This window comes from Scyliorhinus torazame, chromosome 11 (genome assembly GCF_047496885.1).
Source record: "Scyliorhinus torazame isolate Kashiwa2021f chromosome 11, sScyTor2.1, whole genome shotgun sequence".
Taxonomy (NCBI): Eukaryota; Metazoa; Chordata; class Chondrichthyes; order Carcharhiniformes; family Scyliorhinidae; genus Scyliorhinus; species Scyliorhinus torazame.
Window position 1 is genome coordinate 142,524,790 of NC_092717.1, and position 26,361 is coordinate 142,551,150.

At 46.2% G+C, this 26,361-nt stretch overlaps 1 protein-coding gene across 1 annotated transcript in view; it reads right to left on the reverse strand.

The window, feature by feature from the left end:
- LOC140385560 (putative Polycomb group protein ASXL3) overlaps nucleotides 1-26,361 on the reverse strand; it is a 318,815-nt gene that overhangs the window by 263,572 nt on the left and 28,882 nt on the right. Inside the window, exon 3 of the mRNA XM_072467838.1 lies at nucleotides 19,507-19,634. Within this exon, the coding sequence (XP_072323939.1) occupies nucleotides 19,507-19,634 (128 nt within the window). The remainder of the gene's footprint in view (nucleotides 1-19,506; nucleotides 19,635-26,361) is intronic.

Genomic DNA, 26,361 nt, shown 5'->3' on the forward strand with positions numbered 1-26,361 from the left:
CCACCACTGTAACCATTACATCTGTGGGAATTGTCGACACAGCCATGGCAGAGAACACACTTAGACTATGCTGGTCCATGGAGGGTCACATGTTCCTAGTGATTGTGGATGCACACTCCAAGTGGCCAGACGTTGTTCTCATGAGATCTACAACGACCAAATAAACCATTGATAAGCTAGACAAAATATTTGTGAGATTTGGAACACCGGAGCAGTTGTGAATGAGAATGGTACTCAGTTCACTTCAAAGGAGTTTGAGAACTGCCTAAAAGGAAATGGTATACAGCACATAAAGTCAGCTCTGTACCAACCTGCAACTAATGGGTTGGCTGAACGTTTCATTCAATCACTGAAACATTCTATCAAGGCATCGAAGGACCAAGGTACATTGGCAAGAAGATAAATAAATTCTTAATGTCATATCGCAATAACAGAGAGTTCACCAGCAATGCTGCTGTTCAGGAGGAAACTGTGAACACAGTTTGATTTGTTTATACCACCTGATACTTATGGGATTGCCAAACACCAAGAAGCAGAGATTACTAGGAGAGGACAAAACTCTAAACAGCGAATATTCAATCAAGGAGAGCGAGGACTAGCCAGAAGCTACATCACCAACGAGAAGTGGGACTGCTGTGATCCTAGCAAAGACAGATCCAATACTTTGCACCGTACAGACGGATGATGAAAGAGTTTTGTAACGTCATTGTGATCAACTAATAACTTCACAAGTTGAAACCTCTCAAGAAATATTTCCTGTGGAAAATTTAGAAGTGATATTTCGGAATAGAGACTGAACACAGAGACAAGTGCAGATTCTGTTTCTGAGGACTTCATGATAGCTATCGAGTTGGACACTGAAGTAACTCCCAGGAAGTACAACCTACTGAAGTCGCGACTTGCCAGGCACCAGAACGTCAACTACAATCTAAAAGGAATGTGTCCACCTGAGAGACTGTCTTATTAAGATGTATATGTATGCACAGAGATAATGCTTAAGTGGGCCTGTTGTATAAATGTTAAGTCGTTGTATTCAAGAAGGGGGGAGTGGTGTTATGCATCAGAAAATACATCCCTGCTGGTGAAGCGTCACACGATATGTAGTGAGTCATCAGAGAGTGTTTGCGTGGGTTTCAGTTCTCCATCTTAGATTGCATGAGCAACATCCCTAATAAAACATTTCATCGTATTTGTAAGAATTCAGAGTGTGGCACTTCCACACCTTTTATCTTTGTGGAAAACTCAAAGATATAATAGTGTCTCCAAACCAATTCAAAGGGGTAAAACAGGTGGATTCATTGGGTGGGAATCTGGTAGTGAACAGAAGGAAACCTAGTCCTTTATCCCAGTCATGGGGGTGCAAGTAGCAGTATGCCCTGATAATTGTTTTTCGGGTCTGGTGGTACCTCCCCTGCACCTGAGTGATACGCTGAGGTTACTCATGACTTTTATTTGAGACATGAAATGTGAGCTCTGATTTAACTGAGTCTCAGTGGCTGTCCATACTGAGTAAAAAATTATGTTAATTACCCCACCAATGTTTTGGCAGAAATAGTTCTCAGCGGAACAGCCTCTGGGAAGGTAGCCACATCCATGATAGTAATGTAAGGGGAAAATTCGGGACAACGGATCAAGACCATAAATCATGGCTGACACTGTATCAGAAACAGGCAGGCAAAGGGTTAAATCAGATGGGTAGCACAGAAAGACCACACTTAAAAAGCACAGACACAGATCCTATCAGGACAATAAAGTATTCCCAATCAATACAAAGCCTGCATTTAACACCTCGTTATGAAACCTGGAACATATCTCAACCGCCAGCCAAAAGCCATCACCATTTGATCTTGTTAAAGGGAGCTCTATTGCGAACCTAAATAAATCCTATTAAAAAGCATGGCATGGGAATCACAAGTGCAGGTTTTATTGCAGATTGGGGTTTTCCCACAATCTGGCAGGTGTGACCAGTTCTGCAAAACCTTGCTATCCTTGCAGAGATACAGCTAGCAAAAATACTGGTTGATGTGGGCTTGGATTTTTCACTTCCCAACATGCCCAGCTATCGGGATGTTGTGTGCTAGCCTTAATATTTCCCTACGGTAGCTCGACGGTACCACTACTTGGTAGGTCACTGTCCACTCCTTATTTGGAGGTCTGTGAGGATGTCTCCGCTTCCTCCTCAGCCTCTCATTTTTAATGTAGTGGCATTCAAGGATTGCCTCTGCTGCAGCTACAGCATGTGCATTATTAACAATGGGCCGGCTTGCTGAGCTGCAACCAAGGAATATTTACTCATTACCTTCTTTGGGTCTTCTGGGGCTCAAGAAAGTTCTCAGATAACCAGACAGTAGGGTCATCTGTCTGCAGTGCCATTTCAGCCTCCTATGATGGAGTTTGTCTGGCCATAGGCCAGATTATCACACAGTCAGGGAAAATGTCAGGCACTTTCTCCTATAGCTCTTCTGTCTCGCTAACCTCGGTCAGTTTCTCTGAGACTACTGGGAATGCTATCACTTTTGATCCCCCCACGGGCGGCACGTGGCGCAGTGGTTAACACTGGGACAACGGTGCTGAGGACCTGGGTTCGAATCCCGGCCCTGGGTCACTGTCCGTGTGGAATTTGCACATTCTCCCGTATCTGCGTATCACCCCCACAACCCAAAGATATGCAGGTTAAGTGGATTGGCCACGCTAAATTGCCCCTTAATTGAAAAAGAAATAATAATTGGGTACTCTAAATCTATTTAAAAAAACGTTTGATCCCACCAGGTTATTGCAGAGGAGTAGGTCGACCCCATCCACAGGCAAACTGGGGTAGACATCCATGGTCACCAGTCCTGATGCATTCCAGGTGCATCCAGTCTCAGGGGATAGGCATGTACCCTCCTTCAGTGCCCTATGCCAACACCTTGGCACCTAGCGCACTCTCTGATGGAAGTGTCATAACTTTTCTCAGCAGAAGAATTTGGCTAGCGCCGACATCCCTCAGTATCACCATAGGCTCACTCGGAAAATATGGTCACTCTTCCTTTTGATACAAAATCCTTGTAACTCTCAAAGATTTTTGAAAAACTCACCACACTCAGTGTTTACAGGATTTTCTACGACAGCCAGAGCCAGAGCCTGGTCTGCTATACTCTGTCTGACTCCCATTTGCTGCCCAGCGTTTGTGTGCCCCAAACAATCCTACAGGTTTTTCTTGTAACCTCCAGCAATCAGCATAAAGGTGTCCTGCCCTGCGGTAGTTAAAACACACCGGCTTCTTGACCTCACTTCGCTCCTCAGAACCACCCCTTCTGGCTTGAAGAGAGTCCCTTCCATTTCCAGCTGTCCCTTCTCTCCCAGGGTTTTTTCCTATCATTCTCCCACCTTCTATCCTTCTCACATGGTTGGGGGTGACTAGGGAAGGCTTTCCTTTGGGGTGACGATTTTTGGATAAACTCACAATCATCAGCTAGAGTTGCTGCCTCCCTGCCCCTGTTACTCTCTGTTCCTCTATGTGACCTCTTATCGAGTAAGGTATGAAGTTTTTGAACGCCTCAAGGAGAATTATTTCATGAAAGTTTTCATAGGTGGCGAATTTTAAGGGCCTGTATCCACTGATCAAAAGTGAGCTTCTTTTTTTAAAATATATTTTATTCTATTCAAGATTTATTGGCCAAACATAAAAGTGAGCTTCTTAAGCCATTCAAATTCCAGGTACATCTGGTCAGGCAGTATCCTGAGGTAACGGAATTTCAGACAGGATGTCTGCGGCACTAACCTGTACCCACTTAAAATAACCCTTTTTGCTGCCTCATAGCTTGTTGCACTTTCCACAGACAAGAGGGAGTAAACTTCATGAGCTTTTCCTGTCAACTTACTCTGCAACAACAGGGACCAGTGTTGGGCTCGCTATTTTAACTGCTTGGCTACCCTTTCGAATGAGATTAAAAAGGTGCCCACCTCTTCTTCAGAAAACATAGGGATGAAATGGGCAAACTTGAAAACTTCAGCCCTCAAGTCTGATTTCGAGGTGTTTTCAATGGACACAGTGGAATCTCCCCTCTCAGCTTGACCAGTTTGAAATTAATCTCCCTTTTTCTTTCCTTTTCCGGCCTCTCCCTCCCTTTTTCCCTTTCCTCAAATTCCATTTCCAATTTCTGCTGCTCCAATCTTCATTTTTCTGCCACTAATTGGTTGGCGGATGGGAACCAGAGATAGAATGAAGATAGGAGAGAAACAAAGCTGGTAATGATAGGAAGAAAAATAGTAAATTAAATTGGGAGACAGCAGAAACAAAGGTCAGCATCATATAGGATCCAAATGTTGAAAAATGTTAAAAAGGCAAAATTATGGGCACTCTGTCTGAATGCACACAACATTCGCTACAAGGCATGTGATTTAATAATAATAATAATCGCCTATTGTCACAAGTAGTCTTCAATGAAGTTACTGTGAAAAGCCCCGAGTCGCCAAAATCCGGCGCCTGTTTGGGGAGGCCGGTATGGGAATTGAACCCGCGCTGCTGGCATTGTTCTGAATTACAAGCCAGCTGTTTATTCCACTGTGCTAAACCAGCCTCTTTGACGGCATAAATAGAAGTAAATGGTTTTATCTCATTGACATTATGGAGTTATGGCTGCAGGGCGACCAAGGCTGGGAACTGAATATTCAAGGTTATTTGACATTAAGAAAGGATAGGCAAAAAGGAAAGAGAGGTAGGATAGTGCTGCTGCTAAAGGATGATATCAGCACATTAGTGAAAGAAGATCTTAGAATCAATTTAGATGGAACTAAGAAACAGTAAAGGGCAGCAAACTTGGTGGGAGTTTTATATATATATATATGTCAGAAAACAGTAGTGGTAATGTAGGGCATGGCATTAATCAGGAAATTAGAGGTGTATGTAACAAGGCAATGCTGTAATCATGGGGGACTTCAATCTTCATATAAACTTGTTAAACCTAATTAACACTGATGCTGTGGAAAACAAATTCCTGGAATGAAATGCTGGTTTTTGAGAACAGTATGTTGAGGGACCAACTAGAAATGAGCCATCTAGTATTATGCAATGATAAAGGGCTAATTAATAATCTCACTGTAAACAGGGGAATTTACAATAGAAAACAAAGAAATGGCTGAGCAACTAAATACATACTTTGGTTCTGTCTTCAAAAAGGACACAAATAACATCCCAGAAATGTTGAGGAACACAGGGTTCAGTGAGAGGGAGAAACTGAAGGAAATCACTATGAGTAGAGAAATGGTATTGGGGAGATTTGATGGGACTGAAGGCTGATAAATCCCCAGGACCTGATAATCTACATCCCTGAGTTCTTCAGGAAGTGGCTCTGGAAATAGTGGATGCATTGGTGGTCATCTTCCAAGATTCGACAGGCTCTGGAGCAGTTCCTGCAGATTGGAGAATAGCTAATGTAACCCCACTATTTAAAAAGGGAGGTAGAGAAAAAATAGGGAATTAAAGACCAGTAAGCCTGACATCAGTAGTGGGGAAGATTCTACATTCCATTATCAAAGATTTTATAGCAGAGCTCTTGGAAAAATAGTGGCAGGATTGGACAGAGTCAGCATGGGTTTATGAAAGTGATATCATGCTTGCCAAATCTACTGGAATTCCTCGAGGATGTAACTAGTAGAGTTGATGCAGGGAGCCAGTGGATGTGATTTACTTGGACTTTCAGAGGTTTTCGACAAAGAGATTAGTGTGTAAAATTAAAGAGCATGGGATTAGGAGTAGTGTATTGAGGTGGTTAGAAAACTGGTTGGCAGTCAGGAAACAAAGAGTAGGAAAAAATGAAACCAAAAAGAAAATGCTGGAAAATCTCAGCATGTCTGGCAGCATCTGTAGGGAGAGAAAAGAGCTAATGTTTCGAGTCCAATGACTCTTTGTCAAAGCTAACAGACAGGGAAAGTGGGAAATATTTATACTGTGGAGTGAGAATGAAAGATGAGTCATAGCCACAGAAACCCAGGGAAACCGGGTGCTAATGGCCACGGAAACCAAGGGGAAAGAGTGCTAATGGCAGTCCCCAGAGAGAACAAAAGATGTGAAAGGCCAAACAGCAGAGAAACTGACATCAGAGGGTAAACTCTGACAGATGTGGGGGAGAGGAAAGGGGAAGCAAAGTGGAGAAAGGGTAAGGAAAGGTGGATAAGATGGGGGGGGGGGGGGGGGGGGGGAGGGGGGGGAGTTAATATATATTAAGAAAAAAATAAATGGTAAAAGGCAGTTAAAATTAAATGGGATGAAAACAAATGGGTCGAGGTGGGGTGGAGCTAATCATCTGAAGTTGTTGAATTTGATGTTGAGACCGGAAGACTGGAGCATGCCTAACCAGAAGATGAGATGTTGTTCCTCCAGGTTGCGTTGAGCTTCACTGGAACATTGCAGCAGGCCAAGGACAGACATGTGGGCATGGGAGCAGGGTCTTGTGTTAAAATGGCAAGCAACGGGAAGGTCAGGATCCTGAATGTGCACAGACCAGAGATGCTCAGCAAAGCGATCACCAAGTCTGCGTTTGGTCTCTCCGATATAGAGGAGACCACATTGGGAGCAGTGAATGCAATAGATCAAATTGGAAGAGATGCAAGTGACCCTTGCACCCTAAACCCTGTAAGGACTTCATCCCTTTCTCTCAACTCCTTCGCCTCCGTCGCATTTGTTCTGATGATGCCACTTTCCAAAATGATGCTTTGAAAATGTGTTCCTTCTTCCTCAACCGTGATTTCCCACCTACAGTTGTTGACAGGGCCCTCAACAATGTGCGGTCCTTCTCCCGCGGCACTACCCTCGCCCCTTTCCCTCCCTCCCAGAACAAGGATAGAGTCCCCCTGATTCTCACATTTCATCCCACCAGCCTCCGTAATCAAAGCATAATCCTCCGCCATTTTCGCCAACTCCAGCGTGATGCCACCACCAAACACATCTGCCCTTCACTCCCTCTGTCAGCATTCCGCAGAGACCGTTCCCTCCCAGATAATCTAGTCCACTCCTCCATCATACCCAGTACCTCTTCCATCACCCATGGCACCTTCCCATGCAATCGCAGAAGGTTTAACACCTGCTCCTTTATCTCTTCCATGCTTAACATCCCAGGCCCAAAACACTCATTCCAGGTTAAGCAGCGTTTCACTTGCCTCTCTTCCAATTTGGTCTATTGCATTCTACACCAGTCACTGAAGGTAGGCATGCAGGTGCAGCAAGCGGTAAAGAACGCAAATGGTATGTTGGCCTTTATAGTGAGAGGAATCTGAGTACAGGAGCAGGAATGTCTTGCTGCAATTATATAGGGCCTTGGTGAGGCCACATCTGTAAGATTGTGTGCAGTATTGTCTTCTTATCTGAGGAAGGATGTTTTTGCTATAGAGGGAGTGCAGCGAAGATTTACCAGACTGATTCTTGGGATGATAGGAGAGGAGTGAGTTAAGGTTGAATTCGCTGGAGTTTAGAAAAATGAAGGGGGAATCTCATAGAAACCTATAAAACGTTAACAGGACGACACAGGGTAGACGCAGGAAGGATGTTCCCAATTCGGGGGGTGTCCAGAACCAGGGGTCACAGTCTGAGGATATGGGGTAGACCATTTAGGAATGAGATGAAGAGAGGTTTCTTAACCCAGAGTGTTGTCGACCTGTGGAATTCGACCACTGGAAGCAGTTAAGGCCAAAAGACTGAATGTTTTCAAGAAGCAGTTAGATATTGCACTTGGGCAAAGGGGATCAAAGGATATGGGGGATGGCAGGATCAGGCTGTTTATTTGGATGATTAGCCATGATCGTGATGAATGATGGAGCAGGCTCTAAAGGCTGAATGACCTCCTCCTGCTCCTATTCTCTATGTTTCTATGTAAAGGAGACTTTGGAGAAGAGTGACAAAAGCGTGACAGAATTTTACATTGAGTTTGAAAGTGATGCAGTTCCAATTTAAAACTAGGATCTTAAATCCAAACAAAGGAAGCTACGAAAATGATAGGGGCAAGTTGACTGTGGTAGGTCAGGGAACCACATTAAAAAGTACAACAGGTAGGCAGGCAATGGCTATCATTTAAAGAATTAATATATGGGTGGAATTCATCCAAAAAATATCTAAGTGTTATTTTGGGCGAGCTTGGCAGGGTGTTTCCTGCCAGCGTTTTGGGTGAGATCCACACCGGTATTCACCCACACTTAGTCAGTTTTTTAGGCATTGGGGAGTTTCTCCCCGGCAGAGCGCACACTTCTACATTTTTTCAGCAATGGGGAGCTGAACTTGCCGACGAGACTGGCTCCTCAGAGATCCTCAGATATCTTTGCCCTGATCTCTCAGTGAGCTCGAGGGTCCCTCACATCTCCCCCTCACCCACAGAAAATGTCACCCCCTGCAAACATGGGCATTATGCAACCCCCCCCCCCCCCTCCCCCCAAGTGAGGATACCTTGCTATGGGGTCGTTGAGGGCCACCCACTTTTTAGACCTCCCCAGTCCCCTATCGGTTGCCTTCCTTCAGAATGCTCACTCTTCAGCCCCTAAACTTTATGAGGCCCCTCCACACCTGCTCTTCACCCTTCATACCCCTTCATGCCGGCGAAAATCTTTCTGGCGGAAGATACAAAAACCTCCCAGAGGGGGCAGCATGGTAGCACAGTGATTAGCGCAGTTGCTTCACAGCTCCAGGATCCCAGGTTCGATTCCCGTCTTGGGTCACTGTCTGTGCGGAGTCTGCACATTCTCCCAGTGTCTGCGTGGGTTTCCTCCCGCAGTCCAAAGATGTGAAGATTAGGTGGATTGGCCATGCTAAATTGCCCTTAGTGTCCAAAAAGGTTGGGTGAGTTTGTGGGATAGGGTGAAGGTGTGGTCTTAAGTAGGGTGCTCTTTCCAAGCGCCGATGCAAACTCGATGGGCCTAATGGCCTCCTTCTGTAAATTCTATGATTCTATGAAATATGAGAAGCAAGGGACTGGAGAGAATGAGATTCTGAATTAAATTAGTATTAGTGAAAAAATGTATTGGAGAATTAATGGTTGCTAAATCCCCGGGGCCTGACGATCTACACCCCAGGGTGTTGAATGAGGTGGGTTTAGATATAGTGGATGCATTGGTGATCATCTTTCAAAATTCTGTTGATTCTAGAACGGTTCCTGCAGATTGGAAGGTGGCCAATGTAACCCCACTATTTGAGAAAGAAGGGGGAGACAAAACAGGGAAATACAGATCTGTTGGCTTGGCATCAGTTGTAGGGAAAATGCTGGAATCCTTATAAAGGATCTGGTAACTTAGAAAATAAAGGTAGAATTGAGGGGAGTCAACATGGATTTATGAAAGGGACTCATATTTGACAACCTGTTGGCGTTTTTGAGGATGTAACTAACAGAATAGATAAGGATGTACCATTGGATGTGGTACATTTGGATATTCATAAAGCTTTTGATAAGATCTTACACAGGAAGATAGTAAGCAAAGTTAAAGCACATGGGATTTGGCATGGATTGAGAAATGGTTAATGGACAGAGTAGGGATAAGCAAGTCATTCTCAGGTTGCAGGCTGTGACTAGTGGGGTATCACACCAATCAGTGCTAGGTTATCATAATCTATATCAATGATTTGGATCTGGGGATCAAATGCAACATTTCCAAGTTTGGATCCTCAAACTCCCCTGACATTTCTCATCAGGAACTCTCCCTGCTTATGTGCAATTCCCACACATGCCAGGTATGTTTCTGCAGGAGAAGCTCGTCCACAATAGTCGTAAGCAAGAGATGACGCGTGGTGGGAAGCCTGAGCTGAGGCTCCTGACTCAGTCTGAGCAGTGAGCTATTGAGCTATTGAGCTCACAGGGGAGGAGCAGGAGAGTGCCTATGCTGAGAGCGAGATGGGCCTGCGAGAGAAAAGTGAGGAGCCAATGCACCACCATCCAGATAACCAGTCTCAAGTGAGACCAGTGCAGTCCAAAACCTTGTCCAGGCCATCTACTAAAACCAGTTCCCTTGCCTTGCAACAACATCAACCAAAGAGCCTGGCCCATCAAGCAGCTGTGTCCCACTGCCCATCCTCGACACCACTGGGGAGATCTCGGAGGAGGACACAGGTGAAACATCACAGCTATCACCCGCATCACTCACCATCGCAGAGACAGAGTGACCTTAGCTGGCAGGCTTCTATGTCACTATCTTGTGAGCACCGCACAACTTCAGATGCACATCAGGTGAAGGCAGGAACGTTCCAGGGATCGGACAGTTGGAGGACTGCTAGATCCAGGACTCAGCTGTACTCCAATCAGGTGCTTTGCCTCTGGACACGTTCATCCCTTAGCTGCGTGAGATGCAAAGACAGAGCCGGGGTTGTGAGTTGTGAGTGACACCCCTGCGACTACAAGGCTGAATGGAAGAGTCCCAGAGCCTTCTGTCGCAGGAGATGGTGCTGGCAATGTGTGGCACCCAGGCCAACCTGCAAGGGTTACATCCGCAGTGGAAAGCCAGAGGCAAGAGGTCAGATCCATGATGGGAGAACTCCAAAGCATGGATCAGTCCCTGAGGACCATGGCTGAGGGTTCAATTGCATGGTGCAAACAATGGCAGGCCTCCAGGACTGGCTGTGTCAGATGACTTTGAAGCTTCTGATGCTCACTCCAGCTGCCGCTCCATTCCATGGAGTAGCCCAGAGCTCAGCAGAACCCAGAGGGAGGAGGATCCGCTGCAGCACATCCCAGGGCCTTCCACCCAGGAGTGACGAGCCAATCTAAATCCCACTTCCTGAGACTAGATCAACACAGGCACAATGGGCAGAACAGGATGATGCGGGAACACCAGTGCGACCCGGAAGTTGGCTGAGGCCCTCCAGAACACCCCGCCAAGGACATCTCAGGAATATAGGGCGTGAAAGGCAGCAGGCCACCTCCACCTCTGATGTACATCCTGGGAACACCTCCAGCTATATTGGGAGGTTGCACGTATAAGGAATTGTAGGGCATGGAATGGGCATGGGTGAAATTGGGCACAGATAGTTGGGGGTCATTATCGCTTAATAAATCTGTACATGTCATCAAATTAAATATTAGTGTTCTTACCACCTTGACACCTCACATTCTTTAACCCTCCTCCCAGTGGCTTTTCATGTTTCCCCATTGGGACTCAGTTGTTCTCAGTAGTCCTCAATGTCAGGCAGACAGTTTGGCCCTCTCAGTGTGAATGTTTCATTGACACTGATAGGACTCGGCATGATTCAGTGAACCCAAGATCCTCGCCCTTTTCCCCCCCTCTAGAGAAAGGGGACAAAGGAGTGTAGGGCAGAGCCTCATTCAGACATGAGCTGGGGAGTCAGTGTGATGGGAGAAGACAGACAAGAGTCAGGCATAAGCAGTAGCTGAGGAGCATTCCTCACTGAAAGTCGTCATCACCCTCCTGCACTGAAAGGAGAGCAGGGACTCAAGAACTCCCAAGCCCCAGAATTCTGATGATTAATTTTCTTCAAACTTCACCCCCTGGTCGCAGAGTGCTCACGTAGTCCTGTGCGGTGGGGGGAGGGGGGGGGCACGCTGTCGTACAAGCTAATCCACCTCCATGAAAATGGAGGCAATAAGGGCGCCTCTAACCCTCCTGCCCATGAGCACTCTTGTCCCTTCCTGTCCTCCAGCCTCCGATCCTCAGCGGCCTCTTGTCAACTCCGTCATGAATGTCCTCAACATCTGAGAAGGATCTCATAGTGAACGTATTTACAAGGGTCCATGTGGAAACAGGTATTGAGGAAAGTACAATCCCCCAGCATCTTGTCCTCGACATCTTCCTTAGGAAGGTCATTGCTCCGCTGTATAGAAAGGTTGTGTAGGGCACAGCAGGCCACTACTATGCAGGTGACCCTCTGGGGCTGCATTGGAGAGCCCATCGAACCTGTCGAGGCAGCACAACCGCATCTTTAGGAGGCCATTACAGATCGGATGTCACTGTGAGCATCGTTGCTCCGGGACTCTATATCAGTCTCAGACCTCCGCCAGGCGTCATCAGCGAAGACTTCAGGGGATATTCCTTGTCACCTACAAGCTATCCCTGCAGCTACTCTTGAAATTCCAGGGATTTGCAATTGGCCAAACATGTAACTATCATGCATGCTCCCTGGGAAACAGGCACAAGTGCATGAACTGAATCTGGTGGTCACACACCAGCCAAGCATTAAGGGAGTGGAACCCCTTCCAGTTTATGAAGGGGAATTCCTGGTGCCAAGGGGCACAAAGAATGGCATGGGTGAAGTTGATCACCCCCTGCACCTGTGGCAGACCAGCTATGTTGCCGAAGCTCTCTCGTCCTGGTGGGCCTGGTCCAGGTTTAAATGTATCATGTCCAAAGCCATAGCATAGTGTGCTTTATGGGCAGGTGCCTGCGATATGCCACACGGGTCACCCATGGAGCCCTGGAACAACCCCATTGCCTAAAAGTCGAGGTGATGCCACATATTGCTGCTGGAGTCTGTGCTCCTCCACTGGAAGCAGCCAGTCCCACAATTTACCAAGCGGTGACCGCTTACTCACAGCTCAGGCGCCCTCTTGTCTCTATTACAAGAGTGGCCCCCTTCTTCTATCCTCACTCAGTTAGATGAGCCTTTGCGCTCCTGTCTTGTTCCCGCCTCCCTTTGTCAGATGGTTCTGACAGCAGGCTAGATTCTTGCACACCCCTAATGGGCAGGGTCAACTGGACAGTGATGTCCACCTGGGGGGTTTAATGAATCCTGACTGGCATGCGTTGGGGTCCGGCACAGAAGCGAGCTTGGTTGCTCTTGATCTCATGCACCCACGCGTTTAACCCTAAACCCTCAGTATTCATCCCATCCCTTGACTTTAAACTATTTTAAGTTCCAAACTAATTAAACTGAAGCAAACAAATTGAAGGGACAAATTAAAAGGGGCTGCTCCTTAAAGGGGCACTGCCCTAAACAAAAACAAAGAGCAAATGAAACTTAAAAACTTAAACCAAGAGGTGATTAAAGGGGTCAATAAAGCACCCAAGACCCTGCGGTGCCCAATGGGCACGATTCCTTGACTTTGAGGCTGTGGACAGTTGCCATTGCTACGGATTAACTCTTGGTGGCCAATTAGGTAAAGGAGAATGAGTCTCAGGAATGTTAGAGGGCACAATTGCTTTATGCTTCAGGGTGAGGTAGAGCTAATAGGCACCCTTCTCACTCAAGCTGCATCATTCAGAGATTTCATTGCTGCCATGCCTCTACCCTTAAAATAGAAGTTTCAGTAGTGGAAAAGGAAGTGTGGAAAAACTATGTGGGACCAAGGCTGCGAAGGATGTGGGCCAATCATGTACCCTACCTCGTCTTTGGTCTATCATTCCACAAACTCTTGAGGACTTTGGTGCCACTTTAAACGTTAGATGTTTTGCAATCTGCTGTATCCGCTATGGGCAGCACAGTAGTTAGCACTGTTGCTTCACAGTGTAAGGTTCGATTCCTGGCTTGGGTCACTGTCTGTGCGGAGTCTGCTCGTTCTCCCTGTGTCTGCTTGCGTTTCCTCCGGGTGCTCCGGTTTCTGCCCACAAGTCCTGAAAGACGTGCTTATCAGGTGAACTGGACATTCTGAATTCTCCCTCTGTGTACCCGAACAGGTGCTGTAGTTTGGCGACGAGAGGATTTTCACAGTAACTTCATTGCAGTGTTAATGTAAGTCTGCTTAATAATAATAATAATAATAATAATAATAATACTCTTCATTGTCACAAGTAGGCTTACATTAACATTGCAATGAAGTTACTGTGAAAAGCCCTTAGTCGCCACATTCCGGCGCCTGTTCGGGTACACAGAGGGAGAATTCAGAATGTCCAAATTACCTAACAGCACGTCTTTCGAGACTTGTGGGAGGAAACTGGAGCAGACACTGGGAGAACGTGCATACTCTGCACAGTGACCCAAGCCATGAATCGACCCTGGGGCCCTGGCACTGTGAAGCAACAGTGCTAACCACTGTGCTACCGTGTTGCCCTTTCAGGTGGACATAAAAGATCCCATGGCACTATTTCAAAAAAAGGTGAGTCATCCCAGTGCTCTGTCAATAATTTCCCTCTGTAAATGTCACTCAAATCAAATGATCTAACCAAAGAAGTTTAAAAGAGACTGCAAAGAAGTATTTGTGTTCTATTTCCCCAATGTAAACTTTGATTTTTCAAAGTTCAATCTGAGGGGCATCTTTTGCGATATTGAACTGAATTAGTACGAATTGCTCTTTTAAGTAATAACTAAACATGATCAAAATACTATTTTTTCAAAGTAATAAAAAAACCTAATTTAGTTTTTCTGAATAGTACTTTTACTTGTTTCTGCCTTTATAAAAATAAATAATTAACAGTGAAAATCTTGGCAGATATGCACCCTGTATATTACTGTTTTTTCCCTACTGATAAAATATACACTGCTGTCTGTAAACAGTGTCCATCTATCAAACCATAATAAGCTGTACAATAAACAATGAAAATTTGTCGTTCTATTTAACCTGCTTGTTGTTAATTTGATTTATAGTAGGTTTCTGAAAAAAACGTCAAAACTGATGGTACAGTATACTGTTTCGTCCATAAAACCTAAAGTCAATTTCTGGAGAAGTATTGGATATGATGCATGTTATCCATCAGAAGGAAACAGATTCAACAACAATATTAGATTGGCCCAGAAATGTAGCCTTACCCAAAATGAGTGAGAGTTATAATAGAAAATAAAATAATGAAGTGAAATGGATTAGAAAGAAAACATATTTCAAAAGGTATGACTACCAAGGAATTAAAATAAAAAATGCTAGCAATACATAATCATCTTTCAGCATCTGTAGAAAAGATGGGGAAATGCAAGATCTCATGAATAGCAATGCGATAAACAGCAAGTAACTTGTATTTTTAGTGATGTAGGGACAAATATGGATCAGGATGAAGGGAGAGCTTCCCTGCTCTTTGGGTGGTGGCATAGGATATATTAGATATACCTAAGAAGTCAGATGAGGCTTGAATTTAATACAAAAACAGAAAATGCTGGAAAATCTCAGTTGGTCTGACAGCACCTGTGGAGAGAGAAGAGCTAATATTTCCAGTCTGGATGGCGAGCTCGGACGAAGAGTCATCCAGACTCGAAACAGTATAGCATAAAAAGAGATATGGGAGTGGGGGCACACTAGTTTGAGTGATGTATCACAGAATACGACATTGCAGAAGAGGCAGATTAAGTGGCAGAAGCAGGCAAGAAGTCGCTGAAACTGCGATGGAGTCGGAGGTCCAGGCATTGTTTCTAAGCAGCACCCAGACGTGCAGTCAGTGCCGACAAGCCAAAGGCTTCTGGGCTGGATTCACCGCAGCCCTGCGCCAAAATTGCATTCGTCGCCGGTCCGGTGATTCTCCGGGACCCGAAAATCGGGTGATCGCAGAGTACTCCGCGTGGATGGGGCCCATTGACAGAGGCCAGCTTAGCAATCCTCCGCTCCCGACCGGCTGAGTTCCAGACGGCATGGGACTAACCTGCTACTGCCGGTCGGGAGCGGGAGCGGAGCTGGCGTAGCGGCTGCGGACTCAGTCGTGGGAGGCAGGGGGATTGGACACAGGGGGGACCTTAAAGGCGGCCGGGGGACAGATCCGCACAGTCAGATCCTCGGGCACGTGGCCAATCGGGGGGCTCTAATTTTTATGTGTGGCTCCGCGGTCCGAGTCTGTCATCGCAGCCGCTGGAGGCCGCCGCAGCCGCTGGAGGTCGCCACCGTGCACATGTGCGGACTCAAAACCGGAAGTGCGGGGACCCGTATCCACAGCTAAAGCTGCGTGAATTACTCTGCGTCCCTGCTAGCCCACTGCAGGGCATTGAACTAGCAGATGTTTTTTGCAGGAATCTCCAGAGTAAAACGCCAGCGTTTTTACGTCGGCGTGGGGACATAACTCCCATTTTGGGAGAATCCAGCACCCTGTGTTCAGTGTTACAGAACTATAGAACTGTAGAATCCGCACATTGTGAACACACTTGGAACAAAGGGAAGAATACTGGTTTATTGACACGTACACTAACACTCTCCACTCCCTGAAGGGTCTCCCGCCCTGACCTACACTCAGCTCAGGATGAAAAGATATTTTATTCCAAACATAATAAACATATTAACAGAACCTTAACATCCAACAGTTTGTACATTTTTCCCCCATTTATAAACCTCTCCCCCACGACATAAACCTCCTCAAATATAGCAATGAATGGCCTCCTCCGTGCCACAAATCCCTCTTCCGACCCCTTTAGGGCAGATTTGATTTTCTCCAACCTGAGAAACCCGTACAAATCTCCCAACCATGCCGCAACACCCCCGGTGGCGTGGCCGACCTCCAATTCAAAAGTATCCATCGCCATGCAATCTGAGAGGCTTAGGCCACAACATCGGCCCCCTTCTCCTCCAGCATCTCCTGCACCTCCAACACCCCAAAGATCGCCACCATAGGAACCGGTTTCATCTCAACCCCTATATCCTCGATAGGTTTCCGAACACCAACTCCCAAAAGTTCTCCAACTCCTCACACCCATTGAGCATATAGGCATGGTTCATTGCATCCCACCCCTCACCCACACCTCTCGCACTGTCCACTACCTCCAGAAAACAGCCACTCAACCGGGTCTGAGCCATGTGGACCCTGTGCATCACCTTAAATTGTATAAGATCCTTCCTTGTGTACGAGGAGGTTGAGTTCACTCAATGCATTACTTCGCACAAAAGTCTCCTTCCTATCTCCCTTCCCAACTCCTCCTCCCACTTCCTCAGCTGGTTCCAAATTTGTATTGGCTACTACACCACTGGACTCCTTGTATATTTCCTCAGGGGGAATGGTAGCTGGGCCATCACCAGAGCCCTCAGGCTTGTACCCTTGCAAGACTCCTCCTCTAACCTGACCCAATCTGCCCCCTCCCCCTCCCAGCACCTTCTTACCTTCTCCACATTCGCTGCCCAATAGTAATGAAACAAATTTGTAAGCGGCAGCCCCCCTTCACGCCTCTGCCTTTGCAACAGAGCCCTCTCGACCCTCGGCACCTTCCCTGCCCACACAGATTCCGATATTAACTTTCCGAAAACGCCCTTGGGGAGGGACTGAAACACAAACAGGAATCTTAGTAGTATGTTCATCTTCACCCCCTGCACCCTCCCCGCCTATGTCAGTTGCAGTGTATCACACCTTTTAACCTCCTCCTCCAAGCTTGTCAAATTCCACCTGCAGTAAGAAGTCTTACAACACCAGGTTAAAGTCCAACAGGTTTGTTTTGAATCACAAGCTTTCGGAGCACTGCTCCTTCCTCAGGTGAATGAAGAGGTAGATACCAGACATATATATATATAGGCAAAGTCAAAGATACAAGACAATGCTTCGAATGCGAGCATTTGCAGGTAATCAAGTCTTTACAGATCCAGAGAGGGATAATCCCAGGCGAAGATCCTGTTGTACTTTAACCTGGTGTTGTAAGACTTCTTACTGTACCCACATCCGTCCAATGCCGACATCTCCACATCATAAATTCCACCTATGCACTCCTCAGCCCTTAATGGCACCATTAGCGGCCCCTTTGTCCCTTGTCCATGACACCTTTGTCAATCGCTCCTCAAGTCCGACCTATCATTAACTTTCCATTTTGCCCCACCCCGCTCTCCAAATATATAAATTCATCACATTTCTACCCTTTATCAGTGCTGTAGAAGGGTCACCTGGACTTGAAACATTAACTTTTTCTCTCTCTCTGTAGATGTTGCCAGACCTGCTGAGTTCATCCAGCACTTTCTGTTTTCATTCCTGGATGATACAACTCCTGTGCTCACAGGTCTGCAGTTCCATTCTGAAGGTTTAAACTCATTATCTACTCAGACTCAAATAGTGTTCCGGGAGTGGTGCATTTAAGAATAGATTTCTTCCGAAAAAATAAGTCAAGGACTCATTTTAAGAGATGATTTTAAAGATCCCATGGCAGTAAATGCAGGACAGCATAACATTCTCACACAGCCCTACCCAGTATTTGTCCTCAAATATTTTTATTTAAAAAAAAAAAAATTTCTTCTAAATTTAGAGTGCCCAATTATACTTTTTTCCCAATTAAGGGGCAATTTAGCGTGACCAATCCACCTAAACTGCACATGCTTGGGTTGTGGGGGCGAAACCCACGCAGACACGGGGAGAATGCAAACTCCACACGAACAGTGACCCAGAGCCGGGATCGAACCTGGGACCTCGGCTCCGTGAGGCAGCCACTGCGCCACTGTGTTGCCCTTGTCCTCAAATATTAATGTCAAAAAGTAGATTAACATATTTTTTGAATTGTTGACTAATGGGACATTGTTGATGCCATAAGGTTATAACTTTTGTCAACTTAACAGTCACTGTGCACTTCAAAATTAATTCCTGCTTTAACTTGATAATGTACTATTAAAAATATTATTATTACGATTATTATATATATGTGTGTGTGTGTGCCTCTAGATCAATTGGCTCCACAACCATACAATATCATTTGGGAATTCTTCAAGGGTTGAATAATATCTCTGAAGTGTTAAAGTTATGAAATTTGATAAATTAATTTGTATTAATTAATTAAGGGGCAGAAGGATAACATAGTAGTTAGCACAGTTGCTTCACTGCTCCAAGGTCCCAGATTCGATTCCCAGCTTGGGTCACTGTCTGCACGTTCTCCTCGTGTCTGCGTGGGTTTCCTCCGGGTGCTCCGGTTTCCTCCCACAGTCCAAAGATGTGCGGGTTAGGTGGATTGGCCATGAGAAATTGCCCTTAGTGTCCAAAAAGGTTAATTGGGGTAAGGGGATGGGGGTGGAGAAGGCGTGTGCTTGAGCCGGGTGCTCTTTCCAAGGGCCGGTGCAGACTCGATGGCCCGAATGGCCTCTTTCTGCACTGTAAATTTTATGAATCTATGAATGAACTTTTCCTGTAGTGTTATAGAGAAATTTTTAATCAATCTATGGTTCGGTAAAGTGATAAAGTCTGTGATGCAACAAATGATTTAATCAGAACTATTCAACAAAATAAAAATTTCTCACATATTTATCTGGTGCTTTAATTATATCTGAGACCTTGGGTGAGATTCTCCGTCACGCTGCACCAATTTTCTGGTGCGGCGCACCCCCGCCGGCAGCGGGATGCTCCGTCCCGGCAGCCAGCCAATGGGGCTTCCGATTGTGGGCACCCCCTCCACCGTCGGGAAATCCGCGGGCGGGAGTGCGCTGCTGGTGAAGAGGAGGATCCCGCCGACGGAGAATCCAGCCCCATATATTTGGAAGGGGAAAATCATAAACAGTGGACCTAAAACAAAAGATGAAGTTCGCTGAATATGCTGGGAGAAAGTAAAACATTTAACACAAAGAAGATGGTCTCGGAGGAGGAAGATCACCCCAAACAGTCCAAAGTCAGAAGGGGTTTTAGTTAAAAGTCTAACTGGCTGACACATGGTCAGAAAATGAAATGTAATTAAACAAAGGAAAATAAAATGTCTTAACATGATACAAGGAGTGAAGATTGAAATTACATTAACCTTACCTGTTTTAGTGCTTTTTTGGTACGCTGTTGGGTAGAAGACAACACCTTGTTTTGTGCAACTGCAGTTGAAGAACTGGTACTAGTTGGAGAAGAACTCTCATCAGGCACAGGTTTTGGGTCTGGACAAACTGGAAAAGGATATATGAAATTGTAAGATCACTGACTACAGGCTCTTGTTCTGGGACATGGTTTCAAATCCCACCATGGCAACTTGTGGAATTTAAATCCAATTAACACAAAGTAAAAATCAGGAAATAGAAGATAGTCTCACTAATTGTTGACCGCAAATGATTGTTGTAAAACTCCATCTTGTTCACTAATGTACTTTAGGGAAGGAAATCTGCTGTCCTTACCTGGTCTGGCCCACATGTGACATCAGGTCCACACAATGTGATTGACTGCCCTCTGTAATGGCCCAGCAAGCCACTCAGTTCAGGGGCAATTAGGGATTGGCAACAAATTCTGGTCTTGAAATGGAATGAAATGAAAATCGCTTATTGTCACAAGTAGGCTTCAAATGAAGTTACTGTGAAAAGCCCCTAGTCGCCACATTCCGGCGCCTGTTCGGGTCTTGCCAACGATGACCACATCCCAAGAAAGAATAAATAACCCTTAGTCTCATCGTTTCTCCTAGCTCCTGCCCCATTTCCAGCCTCCTAACCACACGGAGTGATACCAAAACCTCATCACTTTCCCGATGCTCCCCATGCCCTCATCTCTTGCATGTGACACATCTCCTGCCCATTAAGCTTCCTCCTCATTCAATTCTTAATGACACATACAACTGCTTAGATCCACATTTTTTTAAAATTTAGAGTACACAATTCTTTTTTTTTTTCCAATCAAGGGCCAATTTAGCATGGCCAAGTTACCTAACCTGCACATCTTTGAGTTCTGGGGGTGAGATCCACGCTGACACAGGGAGAATGTGCGAACTCCTCGCGGACAGTGATCCGGATCCGGGATCAAACCGGGTCCTCGGCGCTGTGAGGCAGCAGTGCTAGCCACTGTGCCGCCCTCTGCTTAGTCCCCATGTTAGCTGACAATGTTAACAGTTCCCTTGCCAGGCACACCTCTCCCCCTTCATTAATGAGGTAATCAACTCCTCACTGACCATTAATGAATTGGTCCTATCTCACCATTATCCCATCTCTAACTTCCTTCTCAGTTCTGTAGTTTGTCATTGCCTGCAGCTCTGTGGTCATCTCTCCAGAAATTCCCTGCTTGAATCCTTACAGTTCTGTGGTTGACCCAGTTAGCGGAAGTCATGATTGACATCCTTTGGTGTTGAATTGAAACTGAAGTTAACTACGGAAGTTATGGCCAGGATTTTCTGCTCCTGTTTGCATTCGGCAGGTTTGAAAATATGGTAATAAGGCTTTTGACACATTTTCTATTGACACACATGCAGGATATGATCATCCACGCCCCCCCCCCCCCCCCCCATCAGTTATAGGCTGCATTTCCCACCTAAATATAACATCAGCATTAGATTGGATTGGATTTGGGTTTATTGTCACGTGTACCGAGGTGCACGTTCTCCGTGCAGTTCAGACAGATCATTCCATACATGAAAAGAAAATACATAAGGAAAACATAAAATACACAATGTAAATACATAGACATCGGGTGAAGCATACAGGAGTGTATTTTTACTCAGTAGAGAAGATGTGTGAAGTGATTAGGTCAGTCCATAAGAGGGTCGTTGAGGAACATAGAACATTACATAGAACATTACAGCGCAGTACAGGCCCTTCGGCCCTCGATGTTGCGCCGACCTGTGAAACCACTCTAAAGCCCATCTACACTATTCCCTTATCGTCCATATGTCTATCCAATGACCATTTGAATGCCCTTAGTGTTGGCGAGTCCACTACTGTTGCAGGTAGGGCATTCCACACCCTTAGTACTCTCTGAGTAAAGAACCTACCTCTGACATCTGTCTTATATCTACCTCCCCTCAATTTAAAGCTATGTCCCCTCGTGCTAGACATCACCATCCGAGGAAAAAGGCTCTCACTGTCCACCCTATCCAATCCTCTGATCATCTTGTATGCCTCAATTAAGTCACCTCTTAACCTTCTTCTCTCTAACGAAAACAGCCTCAAGTCCCTCAGCCTTTCCTCATAAGATCTTCCCTCCATACCAGGCAACATTCTGGTAAATCTCCTCTGCACCCTTTCCAATGCTCCCACATCCTTCCTATAATGCAGCGACCAGAATTGCACGCAATACTCCAAATGCGGCCGCACCAGAGTTTTGTACAGCTGCAACATGACCTCATGGCTCCGAAACTCAATCCCTCTACCAATAAAAGCTAACACACCGCACGCCTTCTTAACGACCCTCTCAACCTGAGTGGCAACTTTCAAGGATCGATGTACATGGACACCGAGATCTCTCTGCTCATCCACACTGCCTAAGAATCTTACCATTAGCCCAGTATTCTGTCTTCCTGTTATTCCTTCCAAAATGAATCACCTCACACTTTTCTGCATTCAACTTCATTTGCCACCTCTCAGCCCAGCGCTGCAGCTAATCAATGTCCCTCTGTAACTTGTAACATCCTTCCGCACTGTCCACAACTCCACCGACTTTAGTGTCATCTGCAAATTTACTCACCCATCCTTCTACGCCCTCCTCCAGGTCATTTATAAAAATGACAAACAGCAGTGGCCCCAAAACAGATCCTTGTGGTACACCACTAGTAACTGGACTCCAGTCTGAACACTTCCCATCAACCACCACCCTTTGTCTTCTTCCAGCTAGCCAATTTCTGATCCAAACTGCTAAATCTCCCTGAATCCCATGCTTCCGTATTTTCTGCAGTAGCCTACCGTGGGGAACCATATCAAACGCTTTGCTGAAATCCATATACACCACATCAACTGTTTTACCCTGATCCACCTGTTTGGTCACCTTCTCAAAGAACTCAATACAGTTTGTGAGGCACGACCTACCCTTCACGAAACCGTGTTGACTATGTCTAATCAAATTATTCCTTTCCAGATGATTATACACCTCTTATAAACCTTTCCAAGATTTTGCCCACAACAGAAGTAAGGCTCACTGGTCTATAGTTACCGGGGTTGTCTCTACTCCCCTTCTTGAACAAGGGGACAACATTTGCTATCCTCCAGTCTTCTGGCACTATTCCTGTTGACAAAGATGGCTGAAAGATCAAAGCCAAAGGCTCAGCAATCTCCTCCCTAGCTTCCCAGAGAATCCTAGGATCAATGCCATCCGGCCCAGGGGACTTATCTATTTTCACCCTTTCAAGAATTGTTAACACCTCCTCCTTATGAACCTTAGGCCCTTCTAGTCTAGTAGCCTGAATCTCAGTATTCTCCTCGACAACATTGTCTTTTTCCTGCGTGAATACTGATGAAAAATATTCATTTAGCACCTCTCCTATCTCCTCGGACTCCAAGCACAACTTCCCACTACTGTCCTTGACTGGCCCTACTCTTACCCTAGTCATTCTTTTATACCTGACATATCTATAGAAAGCTTTAGGGTTATCCTTGATCCTACCTGTCAAAGACTTCTCATGTCCTCTCCTGGCTCTTCTTAGCTCTCTCTTTAGGCCCTTCCTAGCTAACTTGTAACTCTCGAGCGCCCTTACTGAACCTTCATGTCTCATCTTTACATAAGCCTCCTTCTTCCTCTTGACAAGTGTTTCGACTGCTTTAGTAAACCACGGTTCCCTTGCTCGACCACTTCCTCCTTGCCTGACAGGTACATACTTATCAAGGACACGCAGTAGCTGTTCCTTGAATAAGCTCCACATTTCCATTGTGCCCATCCCCTGCAGTTTTCCTCTCCATCTGATGCATCCTAAGTCTTGCCACATCGCATCATAATTGCCTTTCCCCAAGATATAACTCTTGCCCTGCGGTATATACCTATCCCTTTCCATCACTAAAGTAAACGTAATCGAATTGTGGTCACTATCACCAAAGTGCTCACCTACCTCCAAATCTAACACCTGTCCTGGTTCATTACTCAGTACCAAATCCAATACTGCCTCGCCTCTCATTGGCCTATCTACATACTGTGTCAGGAAACCCTCCTGCACACATTGGACAAAAACGGACCCATCTAAAGTACTCGAACTATAGCGTTTCCAGTCAATATTTGGAAAGTTAAAGTCCCCCATAACAACTACCCTGTTGCTTTCGCTCCTATCCAGAATCATCTTTGCAATCCTTTCCTCTACATCTCTGGAACTTTTCGGAGGCCTATAGAAAACCCCTAACAGGGTGACCTCTCCTTTCCTGTTTCTAACTTCTGCCCATACTACCTCAATCGACGAGTCCTCATCAAACGTCCTTTCTGCCACCGTAATACTGTCCTTGACTAACAATGCCACCCCTCCCCCTCTTTTACCACCTTCCCTGAGCTTACTGAAATATCTAAACCCCGGCACCTGCAACAACCATTCCTGTCCCTGCTCTATCCATGCCTCCGAAATGGCCACAACATCGAAGTCCCAGGTACCAACCCATGCCGCAAGTTCACCCACCTTATTCCAGATGCTCCTGGCATTGAAGAAGACACACTTTAAACCACCTTCCTGCCTGCCGGTACACACCTGCAACTTTAAAACCTTACCCATGACCTCACTACTCTCAACCTCCTGTATACTGGAGCTACAATTCAGGTTCCCAAGCCCCTGCTGAACTAGTTTAAACCCTCCCAAAGAGCATTAGCAAATTTCCCCCCCAGGATATTGGTACCCCTCTGGTCCAGGTGTAGACCACCCCGTTTGTAGAGGTCCCACCGACCCCAGAATGAGCCCCAATTATCCAGAAATCTGAAACCCTCCCTTGTGCACCATCCCTGTAGCCACGTGTTCAACTCCTCTCTTTCCCTATTCCTCGTCACGCTATCACGTGGCACGGGTAACAACCCAGAGATAATAACTCTGTTTGTCCCAGATCTAAGTTTCCACCCGAGCTCCCTGAATTCCTGCCTTACATCCCTATCCCTTTTCCTACCTATGTCGTTGGTACCTATGTGGACCACGACATGGGGCTACTCCCCCTCCCCCTTAAGGATCCCGAGGAGTCTGGTAACAGCAGGGAAGAAGGTATTTTTGAATCTGTTAGTTCTCAGACTTTTGTATCTCCTTCCGATGGAAGAAGTTGGAAGACTGAATCAGTGGGTGGGAGCAGTCTTTGATTATACTGCCCGCTTTCCCAAAACGACGGGAGGTGTAGACAGACTCAATGGATGGGAGGCGGGTACGAGTGGTGGACTGGGCGGTGTTCACGACGCTCTGTAGTTTCTTGCGGTCTTGGGCCGAGCAGTTGCCATACCAGGCTGCGATGCACCCAGGTGGGATGCTTTCTATGATGCATCCGTAAAAGTTGGTAAGAGTCAATGTGTCAATAGTCAATAATTATCGAGCCCAATTGCCAGAATCATAGCCCCATATCAAATAAATTGTCCACGACGGCATGATGTTAGAATGGCGCAATGTTTGACTAGTTTCAAAAGGCGTGGACCTAGAGAGCAGAACTCCCAGGGGAGCTCAGAGGTTAGCGGTCTCAAAATGGCACCATGCTCATGGATCTTAAGGGGTGACTGGCTGGGGGATGGAGGTAATGGGGTGGGGGATAGGGTGATCACAGGCAAGTCTGAATAGCAGTATATTCATGGCTGTCTTCTGGTGCAGGACCATGGGCTTCTTTGAATGACGACGCAGAGAGAAGTGAAGGGAAGGGAAGTGTGGGCTCCAGAACCACAGCAATTTGTGGTTGACTCTTAAATGCCTTCTGGGATGGCCAATAAATGCTGGCCCAGCCAGCGACGCCACATCACATGAACAAATGGTTACAAAATCATGGGGGGGCGGGGGGGGGGGGGGGGGGGGGGTGTATGGAGATGGGATTTAGACAAAGGCAAGGCCAACAGAAAAACATGTCAATAATCAGTACCCAGTTGAAGCTGAGACCATTCAGCATGAGCTCAATTGACTTGCTTAGAATCAAACTACTGTTGCAATTGTGTCCACTCAGCCAACACTGATGCATGAGTGTGCTGATGATTGCTGGTCAGCATTTAACTCTTGGCGCACAGACGTCCACATTCAATGCTGTTATTGTGTGGCTGTACCATTTCCTGATAGGGCAAACAACTATATCCTCTTAGAAAAATGGCCATGGCACACTGCCCAAGTATAGCGCTTCTTTGCTCGGTGCTGAAGTGTCTATTCACAAGTGGCCTCCACAGGCTAAGCTGAGCGCAAGGACTTAGAGTGAAGAGTAAGAAAATGTCTGCACCTGAGATGAGACCTCAGGATTCAGTAGAGTGGCCAAAGATGTCGTCACCCGGTCACGTGGTGCGGGGCAGGGTTGGTATGAGGGCTCATTCCACCAGCATACAAACTAAAGACTGGCCATCAAAATGAGGCTTTGAGAGGCAGCTGCAGAGGATCAAGATTGGTCCTCAGCAGACAACTGCTAACCGTCTAGTCTCTGTTTGATATGGCAATTTTTCTTGCTCATAGGCAGGAGAGAAAAAGAACATGTCAGTGGCGGTGCTTGGTTCACCAAAGGCAGGCGCAGAACCGTCAAGAGGAAGGGTTGGCCAGGCCTCCTCTGTACAGAGAGGTTGAACCCCAGAAAGCCGTACCTCGAAAGTGCCTCTCTAAACCCAAGGTCTACAGATGGCGCTTGACATACCTGTAGATACCCGAGAATCAGTGTCGGCAAAGACTACACATGTCCAAGGAACTGGTTGATCACATCTGCCATCTGCTGTAGGATTTGGCGCAGTAGGACGTAGAAGGAGATGAGCCTGAGGCGTTCCTCGAGGGCGCCAATGTCAGCCATGAGGCAATAGCGATGC